The sequence below is a fragment of the Drosophila innubila genome, chromosome X (genome assembly GCF_004354385.1).
Source record: "Drosophila innubila isolate TH190305 chromosome X, UK_Dinn_1.0, whole genome shotgun sequence".
Taxonomy (NCBI): domain Eukaryota; kingdom Metazoa; phylum Arthropoda; class Insecta; order Diptera; family Drosophilidae; genus Drosophila; species Drosophila innubila.
The window spans coordinates 33,626,502-33,654,133 of NC_047626.1; the positions used below are offsets into that span (position 1 = coordinate 33,626,502).

The 27,632-nt window shown below is 33.5% G+C and overlaps 1 protein-coding gene across 2 annotated transcripts in view; it reads left to right on the top strand.

The window, feature by feature from the left end:
* LOC117794244 (voltage-dependent calcium channel type A subunit alpha-1) overlaps positions 1-27,632 on the top strand; it is a 189,000-nt gene that overhangs the window by 98,723 nt on the left and 62,645 nt on the right. For both annotated transcript variants that reach the window (XM_034634825.1, XM_034634826.1), the window contains 2 exons: positions 15,369-15,463; positions 24,617-24,898. In XM_034634825.1, the coding sequence (XP_034490716.1) occupies positions 15,369-15,463; positions 24,617-24,898 (377 nt within the window). The remainder of the gene's footprint in view (positions 1-15,368; positions 15,464-24,616; positions 24,899-27,632) is intronic.

Consider the following 27,632-nt stretch of genomic DNA (forward strand, 5'->3'; position numbering starts at 1 on the left):
TGGAATTGTTTTCAATAACTTTCCAATTTTTTAATGGTTTCGGAATAGTCTGGGTTTGTAGATTGAATGTTATCGACAACATTATCGGAGTCCCATCACTATTATAACTGCTAAAATTGCTTGTTAATAGTTATATTAGTGATTACCAACTCAAAAAAAACTTTGAAATCAAGAAATGACAAAACATCATTGTGATGCAAGCAAACGGCCATATTTTTTTCCGCTCAAACCGACAAGACCGTCTACAGATGGTCTTCAGCTTTTCGCTTTTTAAGAATATTTCTAGTTGTATTATTGTATTTACTTTTTTACAAAACATAAGAGAATAAAATTATCTACTAGCAGTCTAATTCACAAATCGATAGACTTAGTCAATATATTTTTTGTTGGCAATTGCAATTGCAATTTATTTGGTCATAATTAAATTTATTATTTTCCACAATTTCAATGTTTAACAAAATTCTGTAAAAAAAAACGGTTCATCGGAAATTAATCGTATACATATTAAAGCATCAGAAAATCAATTCTAAACACATAATAAATAGACTCGAAAATAAAAATTTATTAGTTTTCCATTTATAATCTAAAAACGGAAGACCGTATACAGACGGTCCTACCCGTTAGAGGGTTAGGAACAAATTAAATGCATTTTCTGACAGGTTGGTTGTGATATCTCACGAAACAAAAAAGTTTTTAGTACTAAAACGTGATTTTCGAACGACCGTTCCTATCGCAGCTATATGGTACTAGGTCACTTGAAAAGTTTTGAAAGCGAAAATGAAAAAAAAAAAATGAATAAATGGGTTAAACTATATTTATTTTTCAGTGTAATCTCCTTTGAGCTTTAAAGATTTTTTCCATCGATTTTCCAATTCGTTTACACCCTCTGAAGTGTTCTTCTAAAAGGCCCCCAAAATATTCATTTACTGCAGTTATCACTTCATCATTTGTTGAAAAATGAGTCCCAAGTAGGAATTTTTTGAGGTGTGGGAACAAATGGAAGTCAGAGGGTGCCAGATCTGGTGAATATGGTGGATGTGCTAACAATTTATAACGTAAATTATGCAATTTTCCCATTGCCAAAGCACCTTTGTGGGCCAGAGCATTGTCCTGATGATAGGGGATTTTCTTCTTCGCTAAGACAGGTCTTTTTCACGAATCATCGCACCCAGTTGGTCCAATAGAGTGCATTAGTATTCCCCTGTTATTGTTTTAGCACTTCGCAAGTAGTCAATCAACAATATTCCCTTCGCATCCAAAAAAACTGAAGCCATAACCTTTTTCCATGATTTAAACCGCCTTAGTTCTTCCGTTCTTCAATATATGAATCACCCGTTTCTCCGAGATGTGCACAGCCTCTGCTATTTGTATCAGTGCCAATCGTCTGTTTGCTATAACCATATCATGCACAGCATCAATCATTTCTTGGTTAGTTGCAGTTTTTGGCCGTCCAGAACGTGAGTCATTATTGACACTCGTACGACCTCGTTTAAAATCTAATTGGGATCTATGAACAGTCGGAAACGAAGAAGCAGAGTCCTTTAATACTTTTACTAACTTGGTATGAATCTCGCTTGCAGATAAACTATCCAAAACAAAGAATTTGAGCACTGTACAAATTTCAGATTTCTCCATGGTTGACATAATACCAAAATATGTGCTCTTTAAACAGCTGATTAAAAAAAGCTTTTTGACAGATCGACTTGAAAGCTGCGGCACATTCAGCGTAAGAATGGAGCTTTCAAATGACATACTGCATGTTGTTCTAAAAGTGCTAGAACCATGTCGCTTTCAAATCTTTTCAAGGGTACTAAGTCCCTTGAAAAGATTTGAAAGCGACATGGTTCTGATTTGAACCAACTTCGGTCAGGATTTATAAACCTAACTTATATGAGTTTGGTTAAATTATCTCAAAGAACAAAGAAAAATTGCATACAAAAGCTTTATTTTTGACCGATCGGTCCTATGAGAGCTATATGATGCAGTGGCCCGATCCAAAGAACTAAACAAACTTGATCTGCCTGCAATATAGAGAAATCTACATACCAAGTTTGGTATCTCTAGCTTTTACAGTCTCTGAGATAATGTGGATACACAACTTTCTATGTCGATTTTTATTCGTTAAATGGAGCGTCAGGACAGAGCAACATGGCTATATCGGCTCGGCTATTGATGCTGATCAAGAATATATACTTATTATTCGGGTCTGCAATGCCTCATTCTGCCTGATAAGCACATTTTTTTTTTAAACAAACTTAATAGACCTCTATACTTTTTTCAAGAGTTCTTGTCATCCTAAAAATCCAAAGGGCAAAAAGGTTCCTTGGTGGACCTCTCAGTTAGGCGTCCTCCGTAACACCCGTCAAAAATTCTTCAACAAATCTATGAGCAGCCATCAGGAACCTTACTGGCTGGATTTTAAACTAAGCCTAGGTATCTGCAAGAAACTAAAAACATTTTGGAGGAAAAATAGTCAATCCTTAGTAAGTCTCAAAAGGAACGTCGGCTGTTGTACATAAAGTAGCAAGGAGTTATTAAAAGAACTCAGAACTAACTTTTCCGGCTTCACTAACAATTTGCAGCGAACAAGTGAAGGTACAAATTGTATTTCTCCTTAACAGAAATAAAATAAAACTATTAACAGTTAAAAGCCAGGTCAGCACCCGAACTGGTGATTCCCGCTCACTGAAACCGGCAAGAGAATTAGCCGTAAATTTCCTACAAGAGATCTTCACCATAGGACAGATACCGGATGTCTAGCTCGCCTTCACTGTGGCAAGACAGGCAAAGCCTCTCACACTATCCCAAAAGTGAACTGACTACTATGCGACTTGGAAAGTGGAGAATGTCGGGTGGTTGCTTACGCGGATGACGTTGCCCTCTTCTTTAGTGGCAAGCACCATCAAACTCTTTGTGACTTATGGATCGGTGGGTTAATTTTGAACCCATCCAAAACTCAACTTGTACCGTTCACAAGAAAATATAAGCTTTCTCCATTAATTCCACCAAAACTACAGAAAGATTAAGGAAAGCAGCAATAGCACTGTACAAATGAAGAAAGGCCATTGGAACTAGTTGGGACAAGTCTCCGAGAGTGGTCCTTTGGCTTTATACCTCTATCATTCGACCCATTCTCATGTATTGTGTCACAGTTTGGTGGCCGTCTCTATCAAAGCAAGTCATCACTAAAAAACTTAGAAAATCCAAAGAACTGATGAAATCTGCATCATATTAGCTCTGTACACAGCTCCTTATACAGCTCCAATAGAACATTATACGCAATACTCAACATCCCCTCTCAGGTCACCGGGAAAGGAAAATGTCACTCTTGCCGCAATTCGACTGAGGGACTCTGGCTGCTGGCATCCCATCAGCTTCGATCGCTCTTCCACACTTGCACGCAATTGCTTTCCAGACAAAACTCACTACTGTACCCTAGTGATGTAAAAATATATCAAAATATCGGCAGCTCGATTTTATCGGAAGCGATTATCGAGTACTTCAACTCGATGATTTTTTGACAATCTATCGAGTTGATTAAATCGATTTCCAAAAAAAATTAACAACTCACTGGGGATTGTTCATCTTAGTTATTATGAGTTTGTTAATAGAGTTTGGTTGTTCAATTTTTATTGAACGTCCATTAAAAATAACCTGGAAAATTGCTAAAGTTTAAATAAAGCATGAAAACGATACGAGAAAAATGAGATTCGTAATAAAACAACGCGTGTATTTATGATTAAAATTAAGTTTTCAATTTAAAAAATTAAAAAAAAAAATCGATATTTTCAACTTGATCTACTATTTCCGATGCATCGAAAACTCGATAATTATTTTTGGCGATTTTCTATTTTGTTTCAAAATTCGATTTACATGACTACTGTACTCCCTATGAGTTCTCAACAAAACTTTTTAACGTTTAACTTTCAGCCTCCCAGACAACGGGCTCCCAAATGTATACAAATAAAGTGGGTTGGGCTCGTACCAGAAAAAAAGTTTCAATTTGTTGTCTAGTGTTACCAAATCCGCTTTTTTACTAATGAAAAAAGAAAAAATTATCTATGGTATGCCTTTTTAATGTTTCGAAATCTCAAAATTTTTTTTTTGCAGATTTTCAGAGTTGAGTTTGGATATGTGACCATAACTATTGAAGGTCGCAATTGATTTAAAGAAACTACACATTCTGAAACATTTGAATATGGACATTTCCAGAAAAGGTCCACCACGACCAAAATCTTAAAATTGATCAAAAGATCACATTTTGTCAAATTTTCTTCCGGAAACGAATTTAAGTTACTTATTTAAACAAATTCCACATAAATTAACCTACTACACATACCGACTGCAAATTTAAATGCATTGGGTTTTTCTATATTTTTACCTGTTTTCTGAAAAACCGACTTCAAAAAAGGAGTGCGTTTCTATGTAATGAGGAAATTGCGCTTGCGACCTATAAGATCTATTGTACCCGCTTCTGAGCTTAAAGCTCTTCCATGAGCCCAATCTCGTGGACGTATTCGAGAATTTTCATAGAGTTGAGATCTGCTATGTCCCTTAACTGGATGACATGTTCCCCTCGGATACTTCCCTGCGTCTAGCCAAAGCTGCGCATTCTGCAATGACATGTATTGATGTTTTCGATGTCACAGTAGAGGCATATTCCGTTACTAACTATACTAACTGTAGGTGACTTCTCAGTCTACAGTGCCCGGTCAGCAGACCGGTCAGTATTCTGAGTCTATTCTTCCCTATAGGAATCAGTTGTTCGAAACGCTTGTGATTATAGTGGCCTATAAGACCTTTCGCTTGGCGGAGACCCGTGGTTTGCTCCCACTCTGACGGTCTTAGATGTTTTTCTTCCTTCCTGAGATGTTCTTGGAATGTGTGTCTGCCTATTCCACAGAACGGTTTTGGATCTGTAAGGGGACTATTTGACCCCATTCTCGCCAACTTGTCAGCGGCTTCGTTCTCTAGGTATACCAGATACGGTCTCGGGTAGTTTGTGCTCCATGATCGTTGAATACTTATCTCATTTTGTATTTCTGGGATTGCGGGTACGTTGCTGTCTGTATTTACTTGTAGTTTGTACAGGACAATCCTATGATCTGACATAAGTTCTTCTGGCGAGACGTGCCTACCGAGTAGGGTGATGTCTAAAATCTCCTCCCTAGCTCTAGTCACAAATGTCTGAGTGGTTCCGACATTACCAAGTTCAAGATTATATTTAAATATAAAATTCATTATATTTATATTTCATCAAGCATGTTCTTGGCAATGGGTCCCTTTGATCCCAGATTACCTTGGAGTCGGGTGTGTACAGGACGGGTGTCAACAAGGAATCCGTCGACCGATCAGCGTTTCTTGGGAAGAAAAGCGAAATTGAATGGGGCGAATCCTGGCGTCTAGCGGCACACCCTTCCAAGACTGAAGTCTGGACGCCACGGTCATCAGCCAGTCTGCTGCGTTCTCATCACTGGAGTCAACCGCCAGGTGTCCAACCCGGAAGTGAATGCCTGTGAAGGATATCGCGGTGTCCCATCCTGTAGAGATTAACTCACCAGGATGACCTCTTCTATCGTGGACAGTTCCCCGTGGCTCATAATGGGGATAGTCCACTGGGGATAATCCACTGGTAACACGCCCACCCTTGCCTTTTTCGCAACCTCAGCATAGGAAGGAGGATGCTTGGTGGGCGCTAGACAGGGGCTGCTGCTGCTGCTTGCGACGTGCTTGGGCGCTCGTCTGGAGCTTCCTGCTGCCGCTTACTCGTTCCACGTGCTGCACCCTGTTTGGTCTTTGACACAGCACACACCCCTTTCGGATTGTCCGATGGGGGTGTTAGCCTGCTGCTTGACCTCTTTGGAGCCGGTGTTCTGACTTGTGTTTCCGGTACTGCACGTGGCTTATTTGACTTTGCTAAGGCGCCATCCCCTGGGAGAGGTACCTTAGGTACCACCTGACCCTGGAGCCGCAAAGTTGGCGCCTGTTCGGATCATCCAACCCTCCTGGTTGCCCCCGCTCGTTCCCTGTCAAGGTTACGGTCTTCAAAGTGTCTTGCAACACTCGCCGCTGGGAGATCCAACGAATATTTATAGGTATTGCTGTTCTTCATGCTGTTTGGTTCCACGAGAAACGGAGAAATAAGCGGTCCGGCAATGTAAGTTAAGGCTGGTTGAACAGACGGTCGCCACTTGTCTGAGCCCACCGTTCACGACTGAGCTAGTTGGTAACCCGGGCCCCCAGCCAGGCTGACTTTCGGCACGGTCCGAATAACACCCTTAGTCCGGCCCTGGATGGAATGAGGGTGGTGAAGATGGGGGTAGGTATTTGTGAGGCTATGCTATGTAAGACGGCAACACAAAGTTGGTTTTTATGCGTTTTGATGCGTTTTGTTGCGTTTTGATTTTTACCACATAATAAGCGTTCGAATTGCAAAAAAAATTAATAAGAACTTCTCGTAGTGTATAATTGTTTTGGTTCGTTAAAAACAACAACAACCACACAGATTTTTCGTCGCGATGCACAGAGTCATAAATGTGTTCATTTTGCTTTAATTTATGACTTCAGAAGTTGTGTTTGTTGTTGATGTTGTTGTAGTGCTCACGATTGCAAATTCCTTGCCCTCCGCTGCTTTAAACCATGGACCAAGTTAAAAATTGTATAGCTTTTAATAAAAAAAATAAATTGATTTTCTCAGTTATTTAAGTTTTTCGGCCAAATTCTTTATTGAAAAAGTCATTTCATTGAAAGAATCTTACTTAAGATAATGATGCATTGTGATTATTTTATAATTTTAATCGAAGCTTCAAGTAGTACAAAATCTTAAAGATTTGATACATGAACCCGAACCGAAACGGTTCTGAGGGGCTTTCAGTAAACATAAGACAATTGGTGTATGTACTGGCTCAATTAATTTAAGCTCACAAAGAAGCGAGCTTTCTGTGATTGCGGGGCTGTTCATACAGTTTATACTGCTCATCATGTAAGGACAAGAGTGACCAGCATGGGGACTACTCGTAGAGTATGAAGTTTGCAAAAAAGTCAGCAATCAAATCGGCTTTTGGTCAGAATTAGCTTGAACGTTATTAAAGGTGAAATATGATGGAAATGATACAGTTTTTCGTTTAGAATTTATAAATTTATAGAACTGTTTAGGATCTCTAGAGAATTACAATTTTGTACTGTCTCATCAGCAGGGGGTAAGAACATGTCAAATAAATAGAAAATTTATTGAAAGATAATTTTACACAAATGAACTCAATGTCCGAATCAAAAGTGGTTGGAATCGGTTCCGAGGGGAGATGGGAGTCAACAGCCAACAGTACTCCACCTCCAATTCGAGTAATAAGATCGCAGCTATATGTAGTATATTTAGAAGAAAGAATACAAAAAATCTGATGTGGCAGGTTTGAGCCGGGTCTTAGTAAAACAGATGACATCAATGTCAAAGGAATGACTGTTTAGAAATAGGCTAGATAGCTAACTATTAAGGCCTTGTACATTTTGGTAAGCTTCAGAGATGGGGGAAATTAGTTTTTTGAGACTACGTTTGAAGATATAACAGGTTAAAAAGAGCCATCACCTGATATCGGGTTCCTTTCTCTCTATAGATTTGCATTTCCTTTGTACTCAGTCACAAAGATATGTTCGGGCCAAAAGTGTTGTCGACAAATATTAGCAAAGACTAGTGATGTAAATCCAAGCTTAAGATCGAGTTTTATATCGAAATAGAAAATCGCCAAAAATAAGCATCGAGCTTTCGATATATCGGAAAATAATAGATCGGGTTGCAAACATCGAGTTTTTTCAAAAAACTTCTTTAATATGATAACGTAATTGTAATCACATAATACACACATTTATTAGAAATCTTATTATTCTTGCATTGTTTTCATGCCTAATTCAAACTTTGACAATTTTTTAATTTATTTATTACGGACGCTCTTAAAAAACTGAAGGATATATCTTAATTCTGCAATTTAACTACGATGAACAAGCCCCAATGAGGTGTCGATTTTGCATGGAAATCGATATAAACCACTCGATGGATCGTCCAAAAAATCATCGAGTTGAAGTACTCGATAATCGCGTTTACGAAAATCGAACTGTCGATATTTCGATATATTTTTACATATCTAGCAAAAGAACTTTCTGAGCACGATATTTTAAATGACGAGATTTCCCTGGCGAAATTAAAATTTAATTTATCCACCGAAATATCAACATCTTGTAATTTGTTTTGGACATAAGCCTTAACATCATACGAAGACTGATCTTTAGAAAGCCTAGAGATAAAAAAGTGTCTCTGAGGATTCGGAGGAGGAATGCCTTGGAGGGGCCTTGACAGGCGATGCGGTACGGTAGTCAGTGGATTGTCAGCCGTAACGACTGATGTTGATTGTAAGGCAGAAATTTTACTAACATGTGGGTTATGGTGGGTCCTAGCATGTTGAGATAATAAATAGGTTGATTGAGATGTGGAATTTGCATTTGATTGCTGCACATCCAGGTCTGATTGCGTAATCGAAAATAGAGTCTGCGCATGGCGCGAAGCAGAGCTACTCCTTTTCCGTTAAGGTTGCTCATTCAATAATGACGAATTACTGAATAAGTTCTCCATATCCGAAAAAACGACATCTCTATTGCAGCTTTATGATGTAGTGGACCGATTTTAACCAAACTTGGTTAGGATAATACCAGCCCAGATGCATATTCTATTGGTTTGGTTTTGATATCTCAACAAACAAAAAACTTTTTCATACTAAAACTTCATTTTCGATGTATCGCTCCGATGGCAGCTATATGATATAGTGATCCCATCCAAAAATAAAAACAAACTTGATCTACCTATGGTACCCAGGAACCTACAAACACAATGTACCCTGTTTTGCCCGTTTTTAATATGCTCAGGGTATTAAAAAGAACATTTTTTTCGTCATTTGTGGACCCAAATCTATCCAAAAACTATTCCTGGTTTGTTTAATTTTGGGGCTGTTGCCTAGTGTAATTTAAAAAGTTTGTACTACCGGTTACGGTAGTACAAAAACCTCGAGGTTTGGTTCAGTACCAGCTTGCAGCCTATTGTAGTTATTAATTATCAACATTTACCTAAAAAATCGAAGATAGCACAAGGGAACAGTATTTTTGTTGCATGAAATATTATGACTGAATTTTTACTTTCTCAAGGTGCATATTTCAGATGGAAGTCAGATTGGCTTTTTAAGCTTTAGTTTTTGAGATATAATAAACGCGTTTTTAACGAAAAATCTATTTTTTTACTAAGAAAACCATTTGCAAAACAACCACTACTTATCAAAAATGGTCGAATTGGTTGTGGAGGTGATTGATGTACCTTGATGCTTTCATTACAACCAAGCTGCTGGAAGTGTAACAACATCAGTTCAATATGCTCCGCATAGCTTTCATCCTTTTTGCTTCCCAGAAAATTTTGTGCATTCCAAACAAATTCATTCCACCCTTTTTTCAAAATCAGTCATGTAATTATAAAGATTTTCCTTTCTTTTTAATCTTTTTATTTGTGAACCATCAACAATTTCAGCTTTATAGTAAGTTACTCTGTTTTACAAATTTTAATATTAATTTTATTAGATAGCTTTGTCTCAAAAACTAGAGCTGCTACAGAAAAAATTTGGGTAGATTTGAAATCAAGGACCCCAAATTAGAAACCAACACGCATAAAGATCCATGCAAAAAAAAAATTAAATTTTGTTCCCTTATACAAAATAATTGTGCTTCTAGTCATAGACATCTTTCTAGTGTAATTCTAGAGATGTATGGAAATGCACAATAGCGCATACATTCTTTCCAAGTACGTTTATGTTGATTTAATAAAATTGAATTAAAACTTATAAAAGACTTTTCTTAAGAAATTGATCCAGTTTGGTATTTCTGAGTCAATAACTTGAAAAGTTAGTTTCGTGATCCGGTTCGAGTAGCCTAAAAAACTCGAACTGAACCGGCTCTGCTAGGTTCGGTTCAGTACCAGTTTGCAGCCTTGTTTTTTATACGTACGTCCCCTATGTTTTAGTGATTTTTTTGTCAACTTTTAGCTTAAAACTTGAAGATAAGTATAAAAAATATATGTGCTTCTAGTCTTAGACATCTTTCTAGTATAGTTCTAGAGCTGTATAATTATGCACAATAGGGCATACATTTTTTATAAGTACATTTATGTTGTTATACAATGAAATTACATTAAAGCATATAAAGCTGTTAACGTTTAGACTAGATTTCATTACAAAAATTTAACATTATGTAGTTCATGTGATTCCATTAGGTATTTAGAAATAAATAGGTCTTCCTCTCTTAGATATGTTAAAGGATGCCTTTCACAAACTTTTATACACTAATGTCTTTCGGTCGGTATTTTACATCAAATTGCTTTACAATGGAATTGCGATATGCCATTTCATCATTTAGTATCTACCATTTGAATTTTAAAATACAAAATCTATAAAATGATACAAATTTGTGATGTCGACTATCAGTGCACCTTTTATGTGATGATATGTTCCACTATTTGAATAATGAACATTAAATGACAAATTATACAGATACCCTAAACAGTATATATTTAATTATAAACATATTTATATACTTATGTCAAATCGATAAGCTTAATCCAGGTTTTAAAAGCCTAAAAATATAAATATCAAGTAAATTTTTAATGCTGATTTAAATAAGAATCTATTTGGACAATAACATAGTAGAAGTTCGTAATTGGATATGAAAAGGCTAATATTATAATATTTCACAAACTAAAAGGTTTTTGGCAACATAAAATATGACCCGGATACGCAACTGAATCGTCACAATAATTTCCAATCTTTCTCTGGAGGAATCATGCTGCTCTTTCGGTAAACGAAGATCTAAATTACCTAGTGTATTCTTAGTGATTATAAATGATGGTACTAACAGACAAACATACCTACATAAATACTTCATTCATTTTAGAGATACTGTATCTAAATTCCATTACTTCAGAAACTCAGGTGTCCTTGCACGAGACGTTTTTACATCGACGTATATCATATTATAACAGTCAACATCGGTTGATTATAATAATAACTAATAAGCAAGTCACAAACGAAAACGATTATACATACAAATCTAATCGCTGACTGTTTTTAATCTGCCGTGGCACAGTGACTGGTTTTTCCGATTTACGCACAATGGGGCCATTTCTCATTTTGCGTTGCAAAAATCATATCTTTTGAGCCAGTGAAGATATTTAAATAATGTAAAATGCATTTGATAGAAAACTTCATAAGTTTTGAAATTGTTTTGTTTACACTGGGTGATTCAGGTTTGTCGGTCAAAGTTGAAAAGTATTTTCTTTGCGTATTTAACGTTTATAATTAAAATAATCTATTTTTTTTATATATTATTACCTTTAATTATTTTTTAGACAACATAATAGCGTAATGTTGCGGGAAACACAGTCATAGAATAGTCTTATTTTAGTGCTTTTTTTAAACATTCCTGATATAAAAAAAAAACTAGTGAAAAAAATTTTTGTCCAGAATTTCATTAAAAATTAACATAGTTTTTAGAAAACATAAAGATCGGTGGCAAAACTTGTCTTTAATTCAGTTTTAAAGTTTCTACTTTCTGTAAAATTTGCACAAATGTGCGCGCATTGAAAAATTAGTTAACTTTGCGCGGCTGTCATTCCCACAATTTTTATCGATTTAAACCAGCGGTGGGCAAGCTCTTGCTCGCGCTACTCACAAAACTCAAAAGGTAAATTGGCTTGCTCAAGATTTTCGACAATACAACAACAACTTTTAACGCCGCGCGCAAATCATTTATGACTTCCAATAAAACTAAACAACAAACACACAGCAAATGCTCGAGTTTCGGCTGCGACGCGTACGGTCATAAAAGTGTTCATTTTGCTATGATTCATGACTTCAGCAGCGTCTTGTACACTGTGTGAAAAAGTAAAGTTGGCATTGATGCGTTTTGATTTTTACCACATAATAAGCGTTCGACTTGCAAATAAAATTAATTAGAATTTCTTTTAGTGTATAATTGGCTGGTTTAAATCAGCGGTGGGCAAGGAATTTGCAATCGTGAGCACTACAACAACATCTACAACAAACACAACTTCTGAAGTCATAAATTAAAGCAAAATGAACACATTTATGACTCTGTGCATCGCGACGAAAAATCTGTGTGGTTGTTGTTAGTTTTGACAAACCAAAACAATTATACACTACGAGAAGTTCTAATTATTTTTATTTGCAAGTTGAACGCTTATTATGTGGTAAAAATCAAATCGCATCAAAACCAACTTAACTTTTCACACAGTGTACAAGACGCTGCTGAAGTCATCAATCATAGCAAAATGAATACTTTTATGACGGTGCGCGTCGCAGCTGAAACTCGAGCATTTGCCGTGTCTGTTGTTTAGTTTGGTTGGGGGTCATAAATGATTTGCGCGCGGCGTCAAATGTTGTCGTTGTATTGTCGAAAATCTTGAGCAAGCCAATTAACCGTTTGAGTTTTGTGAGTAGCGCGAGCAAGGGCTTGCCCACCGCTGATTTAAACAATCGTTTTTGGATCCTTGAAGATTTATTCGGTCCTAGTGTGGAACGGTGCAAAAACTTAAAATTTTTATTTAAACTTTTAAATATAAAAATTAAAATTTTTTTTAGAATTTCGTCAATTAGATCGGCTGCTGTAGTCGCTCAAAGTTGAGAATGTTCACGGATCGAAGGAAACGCAAGAATCCAGGATACATTAGGTTGGGGATAAAGCAATCCATTTTTTTAACTACATATTTTCAAAGTTAATTTATTACGGCTTGGGTAGCCCGATTTGTTTCAATAATGCCCCGTTTTGTTAAATGACTTGTTGCCATTTTGAGCATAAATTTAATATATCTCTCACAAAAAAGCTGTAGCCCTTGCTTTTGAAAAATTCGACCAATCTAGTTTCGTAGTCCTAAATTGAATTAATTTCATTTCTTGCCAATCAAATTGTTAAGGGACTAAAAAGATGATAGTCGCTTTGTGCTTCAACAAATTTTTTTCATGGAATATCACACACCACAAATCTCTAGAGATTTTTTAAATAATTAATTCTGAAAACAACCGCTCGAGAATTTCCTATTTTTTTACATGTCAGAGATTTCCTTTTTGTAAACAAATTTTCGAAATCAGGTAAGAGTACTGCCTTAAAATAACTTCAAATTTCTGAAAATTATTAATTTAGGAATTTTGTATATAAATAATAAATAAATTCAAAATATATTTCATTCAGTTTTTTAACATTTAAAAAATATTTACATTTAATTACAAAAATTGTAAATGTTGTAAGCCTCCACAATTTGTTTACAATTAAAAGCATTACTTACAGAGTTTCAGAAACATCAACTACTAGTATTAGCAATATATTTTAATCGTGGATATTTCGCAGTTTTATCAAAGTTAATACTATTGCGAAACTAGCATTTTTTGCAGATCTAGCATTCCTCAGCACTCCTTTAAAAAAAATGATTCGAAAAATTTGTTGTCGAAGAGCCTGAAAAAACAATGGTTACTTTTAAATGTCTAAATTATTAAATATAATGAAATTGATTTTTAAATTGAATAATAGGACATAAAATTAATTTGAATTATACTTTTCTGTATACTTTTTAAATTCATACTAATCACCTTTTAAGCAATGAAAGATTCAATGGCTTCCTGCCCCCCCTGCCTACGCCCGTGAATCGTCCATTTTTAAGGCGTGTATTTTTAAGGCGAGTCTAATCTTTCCGAAGCCTAAGTGTACATCAGTGTGACCTATAGTTTACAAACTTATGCATATTAAAGTTAAAAAAAAATAATGGATTACTTTTTTCTCAACCTAATAATAAACTGCATTTGGAATTCATTTTTCCTTATTTATGTTAGAGAATCACGTGTTCTTAATTCCTTCCTAAAAGTACAAGTAATTTAAAAGGTTTAGGGTGTTCACTTAACAATGGCAGCATGGCAGCGGGCACATGTGGATTACTGAAATCGTGAGCCCACCACGTTTCAAAAGCATTCAGAGTTTAGTTCTTTGCAGATATATTATTTTAAAAGATACGATTTTTTCAACAACTATCGGCAAAGAAGCCACTGGGCCTCGTTTGTGACTTGAATAGTTTCGAATTTATATTTAGTTAATTACATACATATTTAAATATACTAACTTATTAATCGTGTTTGGTTGGTTCGTTCAATAGATATAGATAAATCCGCTGTTTTTATCGAACTGCCAAAATAAAATTGTATGCAGTAGCTATGGCAGTTCACAAAGTTTTCTAATAACACACTTTGTACTTTAGTACTTATGTATTGTACTGTTACAGTTGTAGTTACATCTATATTTATGATATATTTTAATGTAAGTGTGCGCTAGACTCACACATATAGTATATTCTAATATGTAATTTTTTTGGTGCTATTAAACTTTGCTAAGAAGCATTTGTTTGCAATTCAATAAAAACAAATGTATAATACACTTGATTAATACTCACTCAGTTGTATTAAGAATCGCTATTAAGTAAAGACTTTCGATTTGTGTACTTTAAATAAGTATTTAATGTGTTTAACAAAGTCGGCTTTTACATTGATAAGAATTTATATGACAGTGTTAGATTGGCTCAGAGTTCTATCCATCCAATTGTTTTATTTTCATCTAGATCTTCCTATATGTCAAGTGAGATTTCCTTTTCCCTTTTACCATGCTTTATTCCTGAACTACAAATTTATTACGATCGAAAATAAATAACATCAAAAAAAAAAAACCAGGACACCTAGTAGTCGAATACTCTGCAGCGTTTTATTTTTATTAAAACTATTTTATAGGATAGGATACAATATACATACATTTATAATTCATTCATCCAGTAAGTAAATACAGACTCGAATGTAAATAAATACACATGATATTATTATTTTTTTTTTATTTTTTTAACAATGTTTAAGCGAATGACAAAAAATTCGTTTTTTCACTTTATTATTTATTTGTCTTTAACAGTATTCATGCTTATATTTCTAGCACTTCACTTAAACGTAAATTAAATCGAATTCTGACAGAATTGATCATGAGTTTGTAACATAAAAAATATTTTAGCTTCTGTGTTCCGTGGGTCTTATAGTTGTTTTACCAAAGAGATGCACAAGTACTTGGAGCTCACACTGAGGTGTAGCAATGCGTACAGATAACTACTAAAATATATTTACTTACGTATTCTTATAAATGATATATGGGTGGAACAAATTTTGTGCATCATATCTTCATTTTATAGTTGCAATGTAACAATACAAATTAATTATTATATTATTTACCGATTTTTAAATCGTGTATAGGTATTCGGAAATATCAAACTAGGTACAGTGGAAAATTCCATAACTAGACACAACAACTTCCAGTCATTTGTTCAAGGCGTCATGTTGCTCTTCAGGTATGTAAATTTTAGTTTGTTGCATAGAGCTAATATAAAATGGTTCTTAAACAAAGTTTCGGTTCAATAATTAAGATAATTACTTAATAGATACATGCATATATGTATACATTACAAACATCGTTATATTTCCATAATAAAAACAAGCTACCTTAAGACTATAATAAAATAATCTAATAGATTTCAGTTTTCCTATTATACAAGTCGTATGTTTCCTTAAACCGGATTTGAGGTGATAGTCACCAAACACAACTGTATTTTTTTTTTTGTAATATTTCAAAAATTTATAAGTGGGAAAAAGATTATTTTCTAGACTTAAATGCATTAAATTATTTACTTAGGTTAGGTTGTCATTAATTAGTTTAGATTTTTAGACAGAATACCTGAGTAGTCATTTAATTAGCAAGTTCGAAGGCCAAAGTCAGCTGAACACAATAAGATCCAATATAAAGTATGATTCTAATAGCGAAAAATTTCAGAACTAAGAACAGCATAATCATAATACGCAACTCGTTCATTATAAAGGTCAAGTAATTTAACACAAAAATTGTTTTAGTGTAAAAGGCCATTTAATAATTTATTATAGTTTTCGCAATCAAATTTTATTGAAAGTGCATAAAGTGCACAGTCATTTTAATTCTTAAATGTTTATTGTTTAGTGACATCTAGTGTTTACAGAAGATTCCTTTGCAGCATATATAATGTACATATCTATATCTACAATTACTATCCAATTATCGTTTTTGTAATAGTTGTTGCAATAGTAATATCACACAGTGTCATGACTTGATTAGAGATTAGTTGATCCCGTAATAATCTAAGTATCTTAAAGTGAATACGACAAGTCAGATTATAACTGAGAATCAATTTGTATACCAATATTATTTCATTATTATAAAGCTTTACTGCTTAAGGTATATATTCAAATACCTACAGCTCTGTAAATATATTTATATGTATATATATATATATATATATATATATATAAATATATACACGTATGAAGTGCATCGATTTGTTTGGGTCAAAAAACATTGAAAAATGGTAAACCAAATTTGTAATCTACGGTCAATTCTATTTCCCGCTTTTCGATTTGAAAAATTTATTTCTTTAGTGTTTTTAATCCGAACCTGACAAAATTGGTATCAAAACTCTTGTTAGGACCAGGACGAGGAAAATCACAAGCCAATTGTTCTTAAATCATAATTTTAGTCCATGCAAGAACTAAAAACAAAAAATTTTGTAGCTCAAAAAGCGGGGACTATGAATTGATTTTAGAAGTATGGTTTCTTGTGAAAACATCTTAGAATTGTCCACATATTACGAATATGGGTCAACATTTTTTTTTTTTTTTTTAATCTATGCACTCTAATGTATATATATATCTATATCTTGTACATACATACATGTAGTCTACTAGAGGGTATCAGAGGCTAAATACTCCTATATTAAACTGAATTACTCGTTATATTAATTAATTATTAACTTAAGAAATAAAAGAAAATTTATCAAAAAATAACACTAGGTAACATAAAAATTCAAACTTTTACCAACTCCCATTTTTTGATGCATATGAGACCCTACATTAAAAAAAAAAGCTTATAAAAAGTTGTAATGGTAAGAATTTCTTCGTTTTTTAAATTTTAAAATCGGGTTTCTCAACCGTTTTTTAACTCATTACTTGATTTTAAAAATCTTTACACTTTCTAAAAAACTATTTATTTATTATTATCAATTTTATAATATAAATACTTTTATTTTGGTTTCTTGGAGAACTTTTTAATCATATAAGTTTGAGTCACTAGAGGTCCTTATGTTTATTCCTTTTAAATTTGCCGATATATTTCGACTACCGTCGGCAGTCGTTTTCACGATGACTACAATGAACATGTAAAAATTAAAAAATTAAAAACTTATTTTTTTAAATAAATTAACATACATTTTATTTTTGGTTTTACAAGTGTCCGTTTTATAGTTGAGTTGTTGGTATATTAGTGTGTTTATTATATGTAAATTTTAAGTGAGATTTGTGCTTGTTGCAGTATTTTTATACCCTGAGCCCATTGAGTAGAGTCGATTGAGCTATGTCCGTCTGTCCGTCCGTCTATTTGAACTCGTCGATCTCAGAAACCATAAGAGCTAGAGACTTCAAACTTGGTATGTAGGTTCCTGGATGCCATAGGCAGATCAAGTTTGTTTTTATTTTTGGATCGGACCACTATATCATATAGCTGCCATAGGAACGATACATAAAAAATGAAGATTTAGTATGAAAAAGTTTTTGGTTGTTGAGATATCAGAACCAAACTGATAGAATATGCATCTGGGCTGGTATTATACATCCTGACCAAGTTTAATTAAAATCGGTCCACTATATCAAATAGCTGCAATAGAGACGCTCAATCAAAAATTAAGTCTTAGTACGAAAATTTTTTTTGTTTTTTGAGACATCTTAACCAAACTGATTTAATATGTAGTTAACTTGGTTTCCTCCACCCTTGCCGAACTTCGTTCAAATCGGGCGAATATATCAAATAGCTGTCATAGGACCGATCTGTAAAAAATCAACTTTTAGTATGAAAATTTTTTTTGTTTTTTGAGGTATCTTATCCAAACTGTTAGAATATGTCTTGGCTTTGTACATTTTAACCAAAATTTGGTTTAATTTGGTTCCATATATCATATAATTGCCATAGGAACAATTGGTCGAAAATCAACTTTTATAAAACAGTACCTAGACTCAGGGTATCCTACTGTTGAGCGTGTTCGACTGTAGCCGAACCTCAGCGCGAGCGAATCGAGACAGGGGCGGCGAGCGAAGCGAGCAGAGAGCGGAGCCTCCTTGTTTCTCTATGTTTGTGTGCGGGTTTTTAATCTTTAATCTTTCAAATAAATTTGGTATGCCGCTCAACTGAATAGGTTCATGACTTTTATCAAAGTAAATTGGCCAAATCTTTTCAACCAATTGGTCGATTTTAACAAAATACATTGTATTTGATAGAGAATTAAGTTGTTAATTAGATACAAAAGTAATACAAATACAAATATTAAATTTATTTCATTTCCCAAAAGCCGACAAAAAAAGGGCCTGCTTTTTCTGTCTTAACTGAATAGGTTTATGACATTTAAATTAACTTTGTAATCGAAGGAGATAATTTATTTGTGTTTATTAATTTAAAGTTTTCACATCTATATTTAAGTAAAATGAGCCGCGGAACTCAATTAATTAACTTTAAAAAATTTAATTAAAAGACTATGTCGATTTTCACGTTTACGTTCGCTTATAAAAATAGGTTCAAGCCAAAATGGTTAAGAGTTACCTCTAAAATACCTCAAACTGTGGCAATTACATAAAAGGAGGTGTTCAATACACTACAACATCAGTAAAAGACGACTTATAGTATCTGTATAGCTGCATCATATTAATCACGCATGGTTTCCTAAAACAGGGAAAAATGCGGTGTTAATGCCAATGAATTTTTGCATTAAACATTTTTTATTAATATTTTAATATCTTGAACCTATTCAGTTGAGCCAAAATAAGCAGGCCATTTTTGAGGCTTTTAGGAAATGAAAATATTCAGGGGTGCCACAGAAAACAAAAACAACCGAGACGCATTCGTTAATTTTTTTAATAAATTTAAGGAGAATTAAAATTAAAAATAAGTTTCACTGTTTTTAATGTTTTAATGTTCATTGTAGTCGCCCTGAACACGACTGCCGACGGTAGTCGAAATATATCGCTAAATTAATAAAGAATACACATCAATACATTTAGGTATGGTATTGTATGATCCGATTAAAAAAGATAATTCGTTTACTACATTTATAAGTTCGGGTGATCGTTCTTATGGCAGCTATGTTGTATAGTGAACCAATTTGAATCAAATTCGGTCAGAATGTGTACGATAGCAAATACACAATCTACATTTTTGGTTAAGAGATCTTAACAACAAATTTGCATACTAAACGCTGATGTTCATTCTATCCTTCCTATGACTGCTGTATGATATTTTTTTAAAAATGGTCAGGATTAAAAAGAAAACACAAATTTCATAATCGGTGAAAGTGGTTAAGAAAAAAAAAAATACAAAGTTTTTTTTTAAAGGTCAAAACTAATCATTATTTTCTTCTCCCAATCACTTACGCACTAATTTCAATGTCGCTCGTCACAAAATTAGATATCAGAAATTTTGAGACATGGAAAGACCTTTGCCACTAGACTTTTACCTTGTAAAGATGTTTTTTTTTTTTTAAATATAAATGTATGCAGAGAAAAAAAAGATTTTAATGTTTTGTTATAATTTTCTCATTTTTCAATGTCAAGAATCGTGAAAAAAAATTCCGCAAAATGTACGTTTTTCTATTTAAATCAAATATATTTACATATGTATTCATAATGCTATTTATTTAAAAAATATTAAATATATGTATTTACTATTTTTAAGAAAGTAATAAGAGGTTTGAAATGTGTTTTAGCATTCCCTAGAAATAAAAGAGTGAATAAAATGGTTACTTATAACTTTTTTACACTGAGACCGATATGACGCCATATCAAAAAAATAAAAACCGATAAAAATGTTGAAAGCTGGGCTCAAATATAAACCCTCTAAAGATAGGTACTCACATCGAAAAAATTCCGTTCGCTTAGCCAAACTCCATATAAAAAAAACAGTGGCGGAACGCAAGATAAATTAGCTTCAGTTCCGCTGGTGCTGCATGAACAAGAGTTCCCAGATAAGGTGCGGCGCTTGTCAACACTATAGGCAACAGCTGACTGACCATTTATATGTGTTGTTCAATATAAGGACAGCCATTAGAGAAATGTCAGCTGTTTGTTGTGCACACAAGAGATAATACATTGAATTTAAAATGTCAAAATTTAAAGTGAAAAGAAGACGCTTGGACTTCTTTAAATCAGACGATAAGATAAAATGGAAAAAGAAGTGGAGAAGTACACCATCCCATATGACTTGGATGGAAAAAGCATTTCGATGAAATTTTTATAGATTGACCCAATATGCGCGTAGCCTGCGTTCCTCCTTCTCTTTTTCCTTCAGCTTAGGGTAATACGCCAACAATCCCTTCTTCATATTTTAAAAACTTTTCTTTTTATTTATTTTTCAAGTTTGGCGCATTTTAAAAAGTAAATGTTGCGTTGGTCACACTAGTTTGCGACGCTAGGCGTCCAAGTATATCACTTTTTTTTCACTCCTCACAAACTTTAGTGAGTACCACCTACCTTAAGGCAGTGGTGTCCAACATTTTCTCGCCCAAGCACATGTGCTTGAATACCACAATTCTGCCGGCGTCGCAGCCGTCACACGTATAGAGAGAGAGAGAGAGAGAATATGTGTATTCTATAAATACCACGCTCGGCAGCTTGTTCTCTTACGATGCGAGTGTTCGGCTGCTTTTGCTGTCACGACGCATGTGTTCGGATGAAGCTCGAAAGTCAAACGCGCAGTTTGATTCGTCAGGTTGCCTTCGTGTTTCTCTGCTTCGCATTTAAGCGCATTGTTTGAATGTATGAGTTTGGACACCACTGCTCTAACGCTAGCCCGTATAATTAACGGCGTCATTATCAGCGTATTTTTGACAAAAGGTGACAGCTCTGGCTAAAAATTAATTTAAAATCGATTTACCACCACATAAAAAGGACAGTTAAAATTCGAAATGAGCACTATGTTATATGCAAAAATGGCCAATATGTATAACAACATTAATGATGCGCCGGATATTTTTATGCGGCAGTTATTTGGTCAGATCATATTACATAAAATTCGGGTGTGCCAGGCGTCCTTAAAAGTGCTTTTGTTTTCTACTAAAAACACATTATAATCTTTTTTGACCATTTTCAATGGGCTCAGATATAAAAATTGCTAAACAGCTCCATTGTAAAGTACGACTTAAAAAAAGGCATTCGAAATTTTGGCCACGACCTTCTTACTTACGCACCAGCTAGTATTTTCCAATGCAATATTTAAAACCTTTAACAGAACTTTGTAAACCTTGCAAACCGCCAATCCCTCATTTATTCAACTATGCAACACACTTATAATAAATGTTGCAACAAGCAATTTTCAATTTGACAATTAGTCTTTAAAATATCGTAATTTTTATCAGTTTTTTTTAAGAGTGTGTATCAGACATTCGCCGTAAACTACGGTTTTTTGCTTACCGGTCTCAATGTAAAAAGGCTATTACAAATGTTTAAAGTCAGGGGTGCTCAAAGCTGCCTTATGGATGTGCACGCACCAATGGAAATAAAAGTAAACGCATGCACATATGTAACGATAATTTTTTTAAAATTTTTTTCAATGTGTACACTGGAAAAAATAGGAACATGATTCTTCATGTGAAAAAAGTGAAATTACAAATGAAAAACCTCAAAAAGAATACATGCGTGAGACGGTCCACAAGAATTTGGATTAGCGACGAATCTCTCACGAATCAACAAAATGTATGAAATTGTTGCTGCTGGGCTCGACGGCATGACAGAAAATGAAAAGAATGAGACCGAATGCGTAAAATTGTTTTTGTTTTTAAAGGAACGAAAGTGGCGGAAAACGAAAAGTAATTTATCAATGTGCACTAGAAGTCTACTAATGTGTTAGCTCACACACTTCCATATGCTATGTGCAAAACAAAAAGAAATGCGCGTCGTGTACATAGGCACTGAGCACCCCTGGTTTAAATCTTCTTGTAAATTTCTTTTCTCATCTGGGGCGCCATATGTATCAGAAATAGTGGGTTTGGTATGGTTAGAGTACTTTTTTTCATCAGTTTATTATAAATTAAATATAGAACTACAAATTTTTTACTGAATGTTTTTGTGTAAATTACTGTAAAATAATATTAGAAACGCAATTTGAATTGACAAAGTTTGAACTTTTAATGTTGCAGTTGTAGTTTCTGTTAAAAAAAATATAAATTTAAATATCAGTGTAAAGTAAAATAAAGTAACACATATTGTAGTTAGTATATAAGTGCAAAAGTGTACTCATAGGTGTATAATTTTTCAGCAACACACATCAATATAGACTATATGTGTATATGTACGTAAAGTTTTTTGATTTAAATTCAGTAGAAGTAACACAAAATGTGAGTAAAACAAAATTTTAAAATATAATAAATAGATGTATATTAGAGTGGGCTAAATTTTTTTCGCGACAAAGCGGTTATGAAAATCGTAATCAACGATGAATTCTAAGAAGAATTTCCCAAGAATCCATGGTCTTAAATCAATATCGAGCTTCCACTTTTTACAGAGAAGTTATTTGTTCTTTTATATATGGGTATTTATCTGTTAGGTGACACTTAACTCAAAAAAAGAAAAGAAAAAAACCCCAGGCCGAGTTATGATGAATTTAGAGATAAGAATTAGTTGGCGGTCTTAAGTAGCTTTTATTAAATTGAATTTTAAGCATAAGCACTTTAAATAAAAAAGTTCATTGTGCATTAAATTTAAATCCTAAATTCATCATAAATCGGCCTTTATTTGGGCTTTTAGTTATTTATTAGAGGTTGGCCCCTATATCAGACGTATATCTTCTCCTTAAAAATTGTAAGCTCGATATTGATTTTAGACCCATGGTTTCTTGGACATTTCTTCTTAGAATTCATCGTAGATTACGATTTTTATTATCGCTTGGTGCATTTTTTTTTTTGCTCCATACAAATTAAGACATTCGAAAAAACAAAATTTTTTAGAAAATGTATTGTCTTTGAGTAAGTTCGTATTAAACTTTATAGCAGTGGTGCTCAAAATAAAATTTCCCTACCACGCATGGACTAAGTTAAATGTTTAATAGTGTGCTTTATTAGATTACGATTTTCATTACCGCTTGGTGCATTTTTTTGCTCCATAGAAATTGAGACATTCGAAAAATAAAATGTTTAAGAAAATGTATTGTCTTTGAGTACGTTCATATTAAACTTTATAGCAGTGGTGCTCAAATGTTTAATAGTGTGCTTTTGGCTACCACTGCTTTTTACTAGGAGTGGGCACGTAGTACCTCCATGAGCTCACTCCATAATTTTAAATTGATTCCCGCTTGCATGTCAAGATATAAATAAGCTTTGTTTTGTTCTATTAAGGACACTTCATATTAAAAGAACTGCTGGAGTCATAAAATGTCGTAAAAAGATATAAACTAGTTGGATAGTTTATAGTTAGGACCCCGAGTATAGGAATACCCGTTACATACTTGGAGCTTGTATTGCTTTAAATATCAAAACTACCATTACTGTCGTTCTGTTTAACCGATCTTATTGCTATTAAGTAAGATGATAGATAATATTTATAGATATTGTTAACTACCAAAAAACGATACAGCTTAACAGTTATTGTGTTAACAGTTGTGTTTTTTTTTTTTTTGCAATTTGCGAGGCTGAAAGGGGCAAGGCCAAAATTCAAAACAAACTTGATCTGTGTGCCACATTTGGTTGCCTTAACTCTTATAGTCTCTGAGATCTAGGCGCTCACACAGACGGACATACATAGATTTTATCGACTACAATATACCCTATTACTTATTCTTTACGTAACGGGTATAAAAATGTTTATATAAATCGGATTAATACAAAGACGGAAGAGTTTTTAATATTTCAGCAAGTTACTTATTAGTTGCTAGAAAAATAAAATTATAAGCTTTATATAAACATTTTATTCCTTTTTACAATATTTTATTTTGACTTCAGCAGTTGCTTTTAGGAGCTTACTTGCGCCATTCAACTGCCTATCCTTGCTTTATTAAAAAATATGTATTGCTAATAATAATAATATGAATTACTTATGTACTACTAATATAGCTAGTAAAGATGTATGTGTATAAGTATGTCTGTATATAAATAAAACATATATCTTGTGTGATCGGATCTTAATAAATACATAACATTAAAATTATGTCAATGTGATCTCGTAGAGAGTATACATGTATACCATCAAATATAAACCTTTATATCTATTCAGTAGTTCACATTCGCATCTATACATTTATAAATATTATAATTGAAAAAATATAATTATTCATAGTGCAATTGTACGTATTGATAAAATATGAGCTCAATAATGTCTAGACACGCACATTATTAACTTTCTATTCGTTATAATTTCCGATTGGATCCATTACCTTGTCGCCCACCTTAAAGATGTGCAACGGGCGAGGCGTGGCCAAACATAATGCTTGCGTGCCTCAAGGGCAAGGCCTGTGACGATGATGCCGAAAAGGCTGCCGGAGAATACTGTGGATCGACCTTGGCCTACGCATATTTCGTATCGTTTATATTCTTTTGTTCATTTCTAATGCTAAATCTGTTCGTGGCCGTTATCATGGATAATTTTGATTATCTAACGAGGGACTCCAGTATATTGGGTGCTCATCACTTAGACGAATTTGTGCGCATATGGGCGGAATATGATCCAAATGCGACGTAATTATCAGTTTAATATTTGAATATCTAATTAACTGTAATAGTGTGTTTATTTACCAAATTATTTTTGTTTGAATGCCTATGTATTTGATATACCAATATAAATTTCAATCAACATACAGCCCAAACTGTTACTGTAACACTGACACAAAATATTTTTCTTTTAAGTTGCATGGGAAAATTATTAATTTAAAGACAGTTTATCTAAAAAATGTATCGAAAACTTAGGTTCTTCAACAGATGTAACATCTTGATTAGTAGATTGTGTAATTTGTACTTGGCTAGTTGAAGTGAGCACTAAGACGAGTAATCGGTATTAAGTTGAAAGATTTTGTAAAATTATTTTCTTACGCCGAAAAACTTCCGAAAAAGAACCATATCGCACACATTTATCAACAGTTTTTTAACCAAAAATTTTTGAATTTCTATAAATTTTCCTGCTTAAATTGTTAATCAGATAAGTACGAGTATCTATGATTTCATTATCCTCTGAATATGGCTGGAAAAAACTGTTATTGCTTTTTTTATTTTGATGACCACCATTAAAAAGCACAAGAGTTTTTTTTTTGTGTTTTCAGAACATTTTAATCAGGGATTAAAATTGGAAACCGTAACAGAAAGCTTAACCGAAATGAATTTTTTTATATTATATCAAAACCGAGAATCCGAAATACCCGAATACCCCGAATAACGGTTAAAATCGGTGCAATCCAGCTTTAAATTTAATTTTGTTGTTAAGGTGTGATCATCGTTTTTAAAGCTAATTTTGAGGTTTAATTGTAATTCAAACATCGATCTCATTTAACAAATTTTTGCTAACAAATTAACATGCATTCTACATTTATATAATTTTTTTTATTGCGAATCGAAATCATAGTGGTATTTCGAAACATTCATAAAACCGATAACCGTTACGAAGCGAATATACAAAAATTTTGTGAACCTACGAGTATAACCGAAAACCAAAATGCGAACATAGCCTTAAGCGTAACTGAAATCGACATTCATTTCGGTTCAATATTTTAATATCTTCAATTTGCTTTAAACAACATTCCACAAATCTAGATCGATAAGCAATGCAAGATTACAGTTCGGTTCTAAAATCGATTTCAACTACCTCCTTAGCCCATGTTGACTTAATTTAAAATTAATAATATTATTTTAAATTATTTGAAATTTGTTTCTGTTATTAAATAATGAATCCCATTGTTTAGAAAAAAATGCGAATTTATTAAATAACTGAAATCCGCATTGGGCATTTGCCTTTGCGCCTTTATTCCTGATGTTCCCAGTGCTTTTCCGTTATGTTTTGTTAAGTGGCCCTTAGAGATGCAGAAGGCCTCGAGCGGACAGGTGCTGATCTCGAGAGAGCTTACCAAAAAGCAATGGACGTGCAGTAACGAAATGCACGCAGTGCCCAAAGTGCCAATCGTTAGTAAGTGTAAAAAAAAAAAAAGTGCTGCCGGCTTCCAGCATTGGAATTCTAAAAAAAAACGCTCGCAGTTCCCAGAGTGTCGATCGTTAACGAATTTACAAAACAAAATACATGTAGACGCACAAGCAAAGTTCTGCAATAACAAAATTGACTTATTTACAGCTAGCGCTGACGGTGTGAAGATCTTTTTTATTTACTATATTGCTCACACATTTGGTGGATTTTGTTGTAGATGTTTTAGTAGTGTGCCCACAGTTGTTCTAAATTTAGAATATGATTTATTTATGAAAATCATTAATAGTTTTTTAATTCAAGTCTTAAGCCGTCACGTAAGTGTTTGCTTCGGTTTTCGGTTTTAGGATTTCATGTTGTTCGGTTCCGGACCGGTTTGCAAACTTGGATTAATGTGTGCAATATGTACCTCTTTGTTCAAATTTCTAACAGTTTAAAAATCTTAGGGTTTTTTTGTGTCAGATTATAATAAGATTGATTCAAAAAAAATCAATTTCAAAATAGTGTAAATCGATTTGTATCTTCTTGGAAACCACACAATTTTATTGGCTTTAATAGCATTTTTAAAACAATATAACAATTAGCAATAATTCAAATATTGCAACAAGCTTTGAGGCCAACGTGTTACTGTAGTAAGTTTGATATAAATTGTAAATACAAATTATCACGAAAGCCAGATTATACGAATACTTAAAATTTTATGACCAATTTAAACTAAATATTAAATGATTATTATTTGATCGTATTTGTTTCATATGTAACTACCAATTAAGAGTTATTCATTTGGGAGCACAATTACCTATTTTTATTTTGAAAACCTCTTCATATTTTGATAATCTTTTAGGAGTTTTTCTGCATTTTTTGAAAATATTACAGATTTACAGACTGAGCGAAGGGAATCTTGTAGTTGAGCAATCTCCACTTTAGAATTAATAAATGTTTTATTTTATTAACACATGGCCTACGCCTCACAAGAAACATAGTTTTAAACTCAAAGTGATTTTTATGAATTATTGAACCAAGTTTATGTAATTTTGAGATGCAAAATGATATGTCGTCCTGTAGGTCGGAAGAATATCGATATATCTCAACTTTGATTTTTAAAGTTCTGCCGGGCAAAAAAAAATAATATAGGTTTATAAAACTTAAATATAAATTTTAAAACAAATTAATGAAAAATTTTTCTGATCGCTAAAGAGATTCTTGAATTAATAAAAATATTGGCTTTAAAATGAAGTTTGTGCTATATTAGACGTCACGTCTTGGGATACAACCTACCTGCGTCAG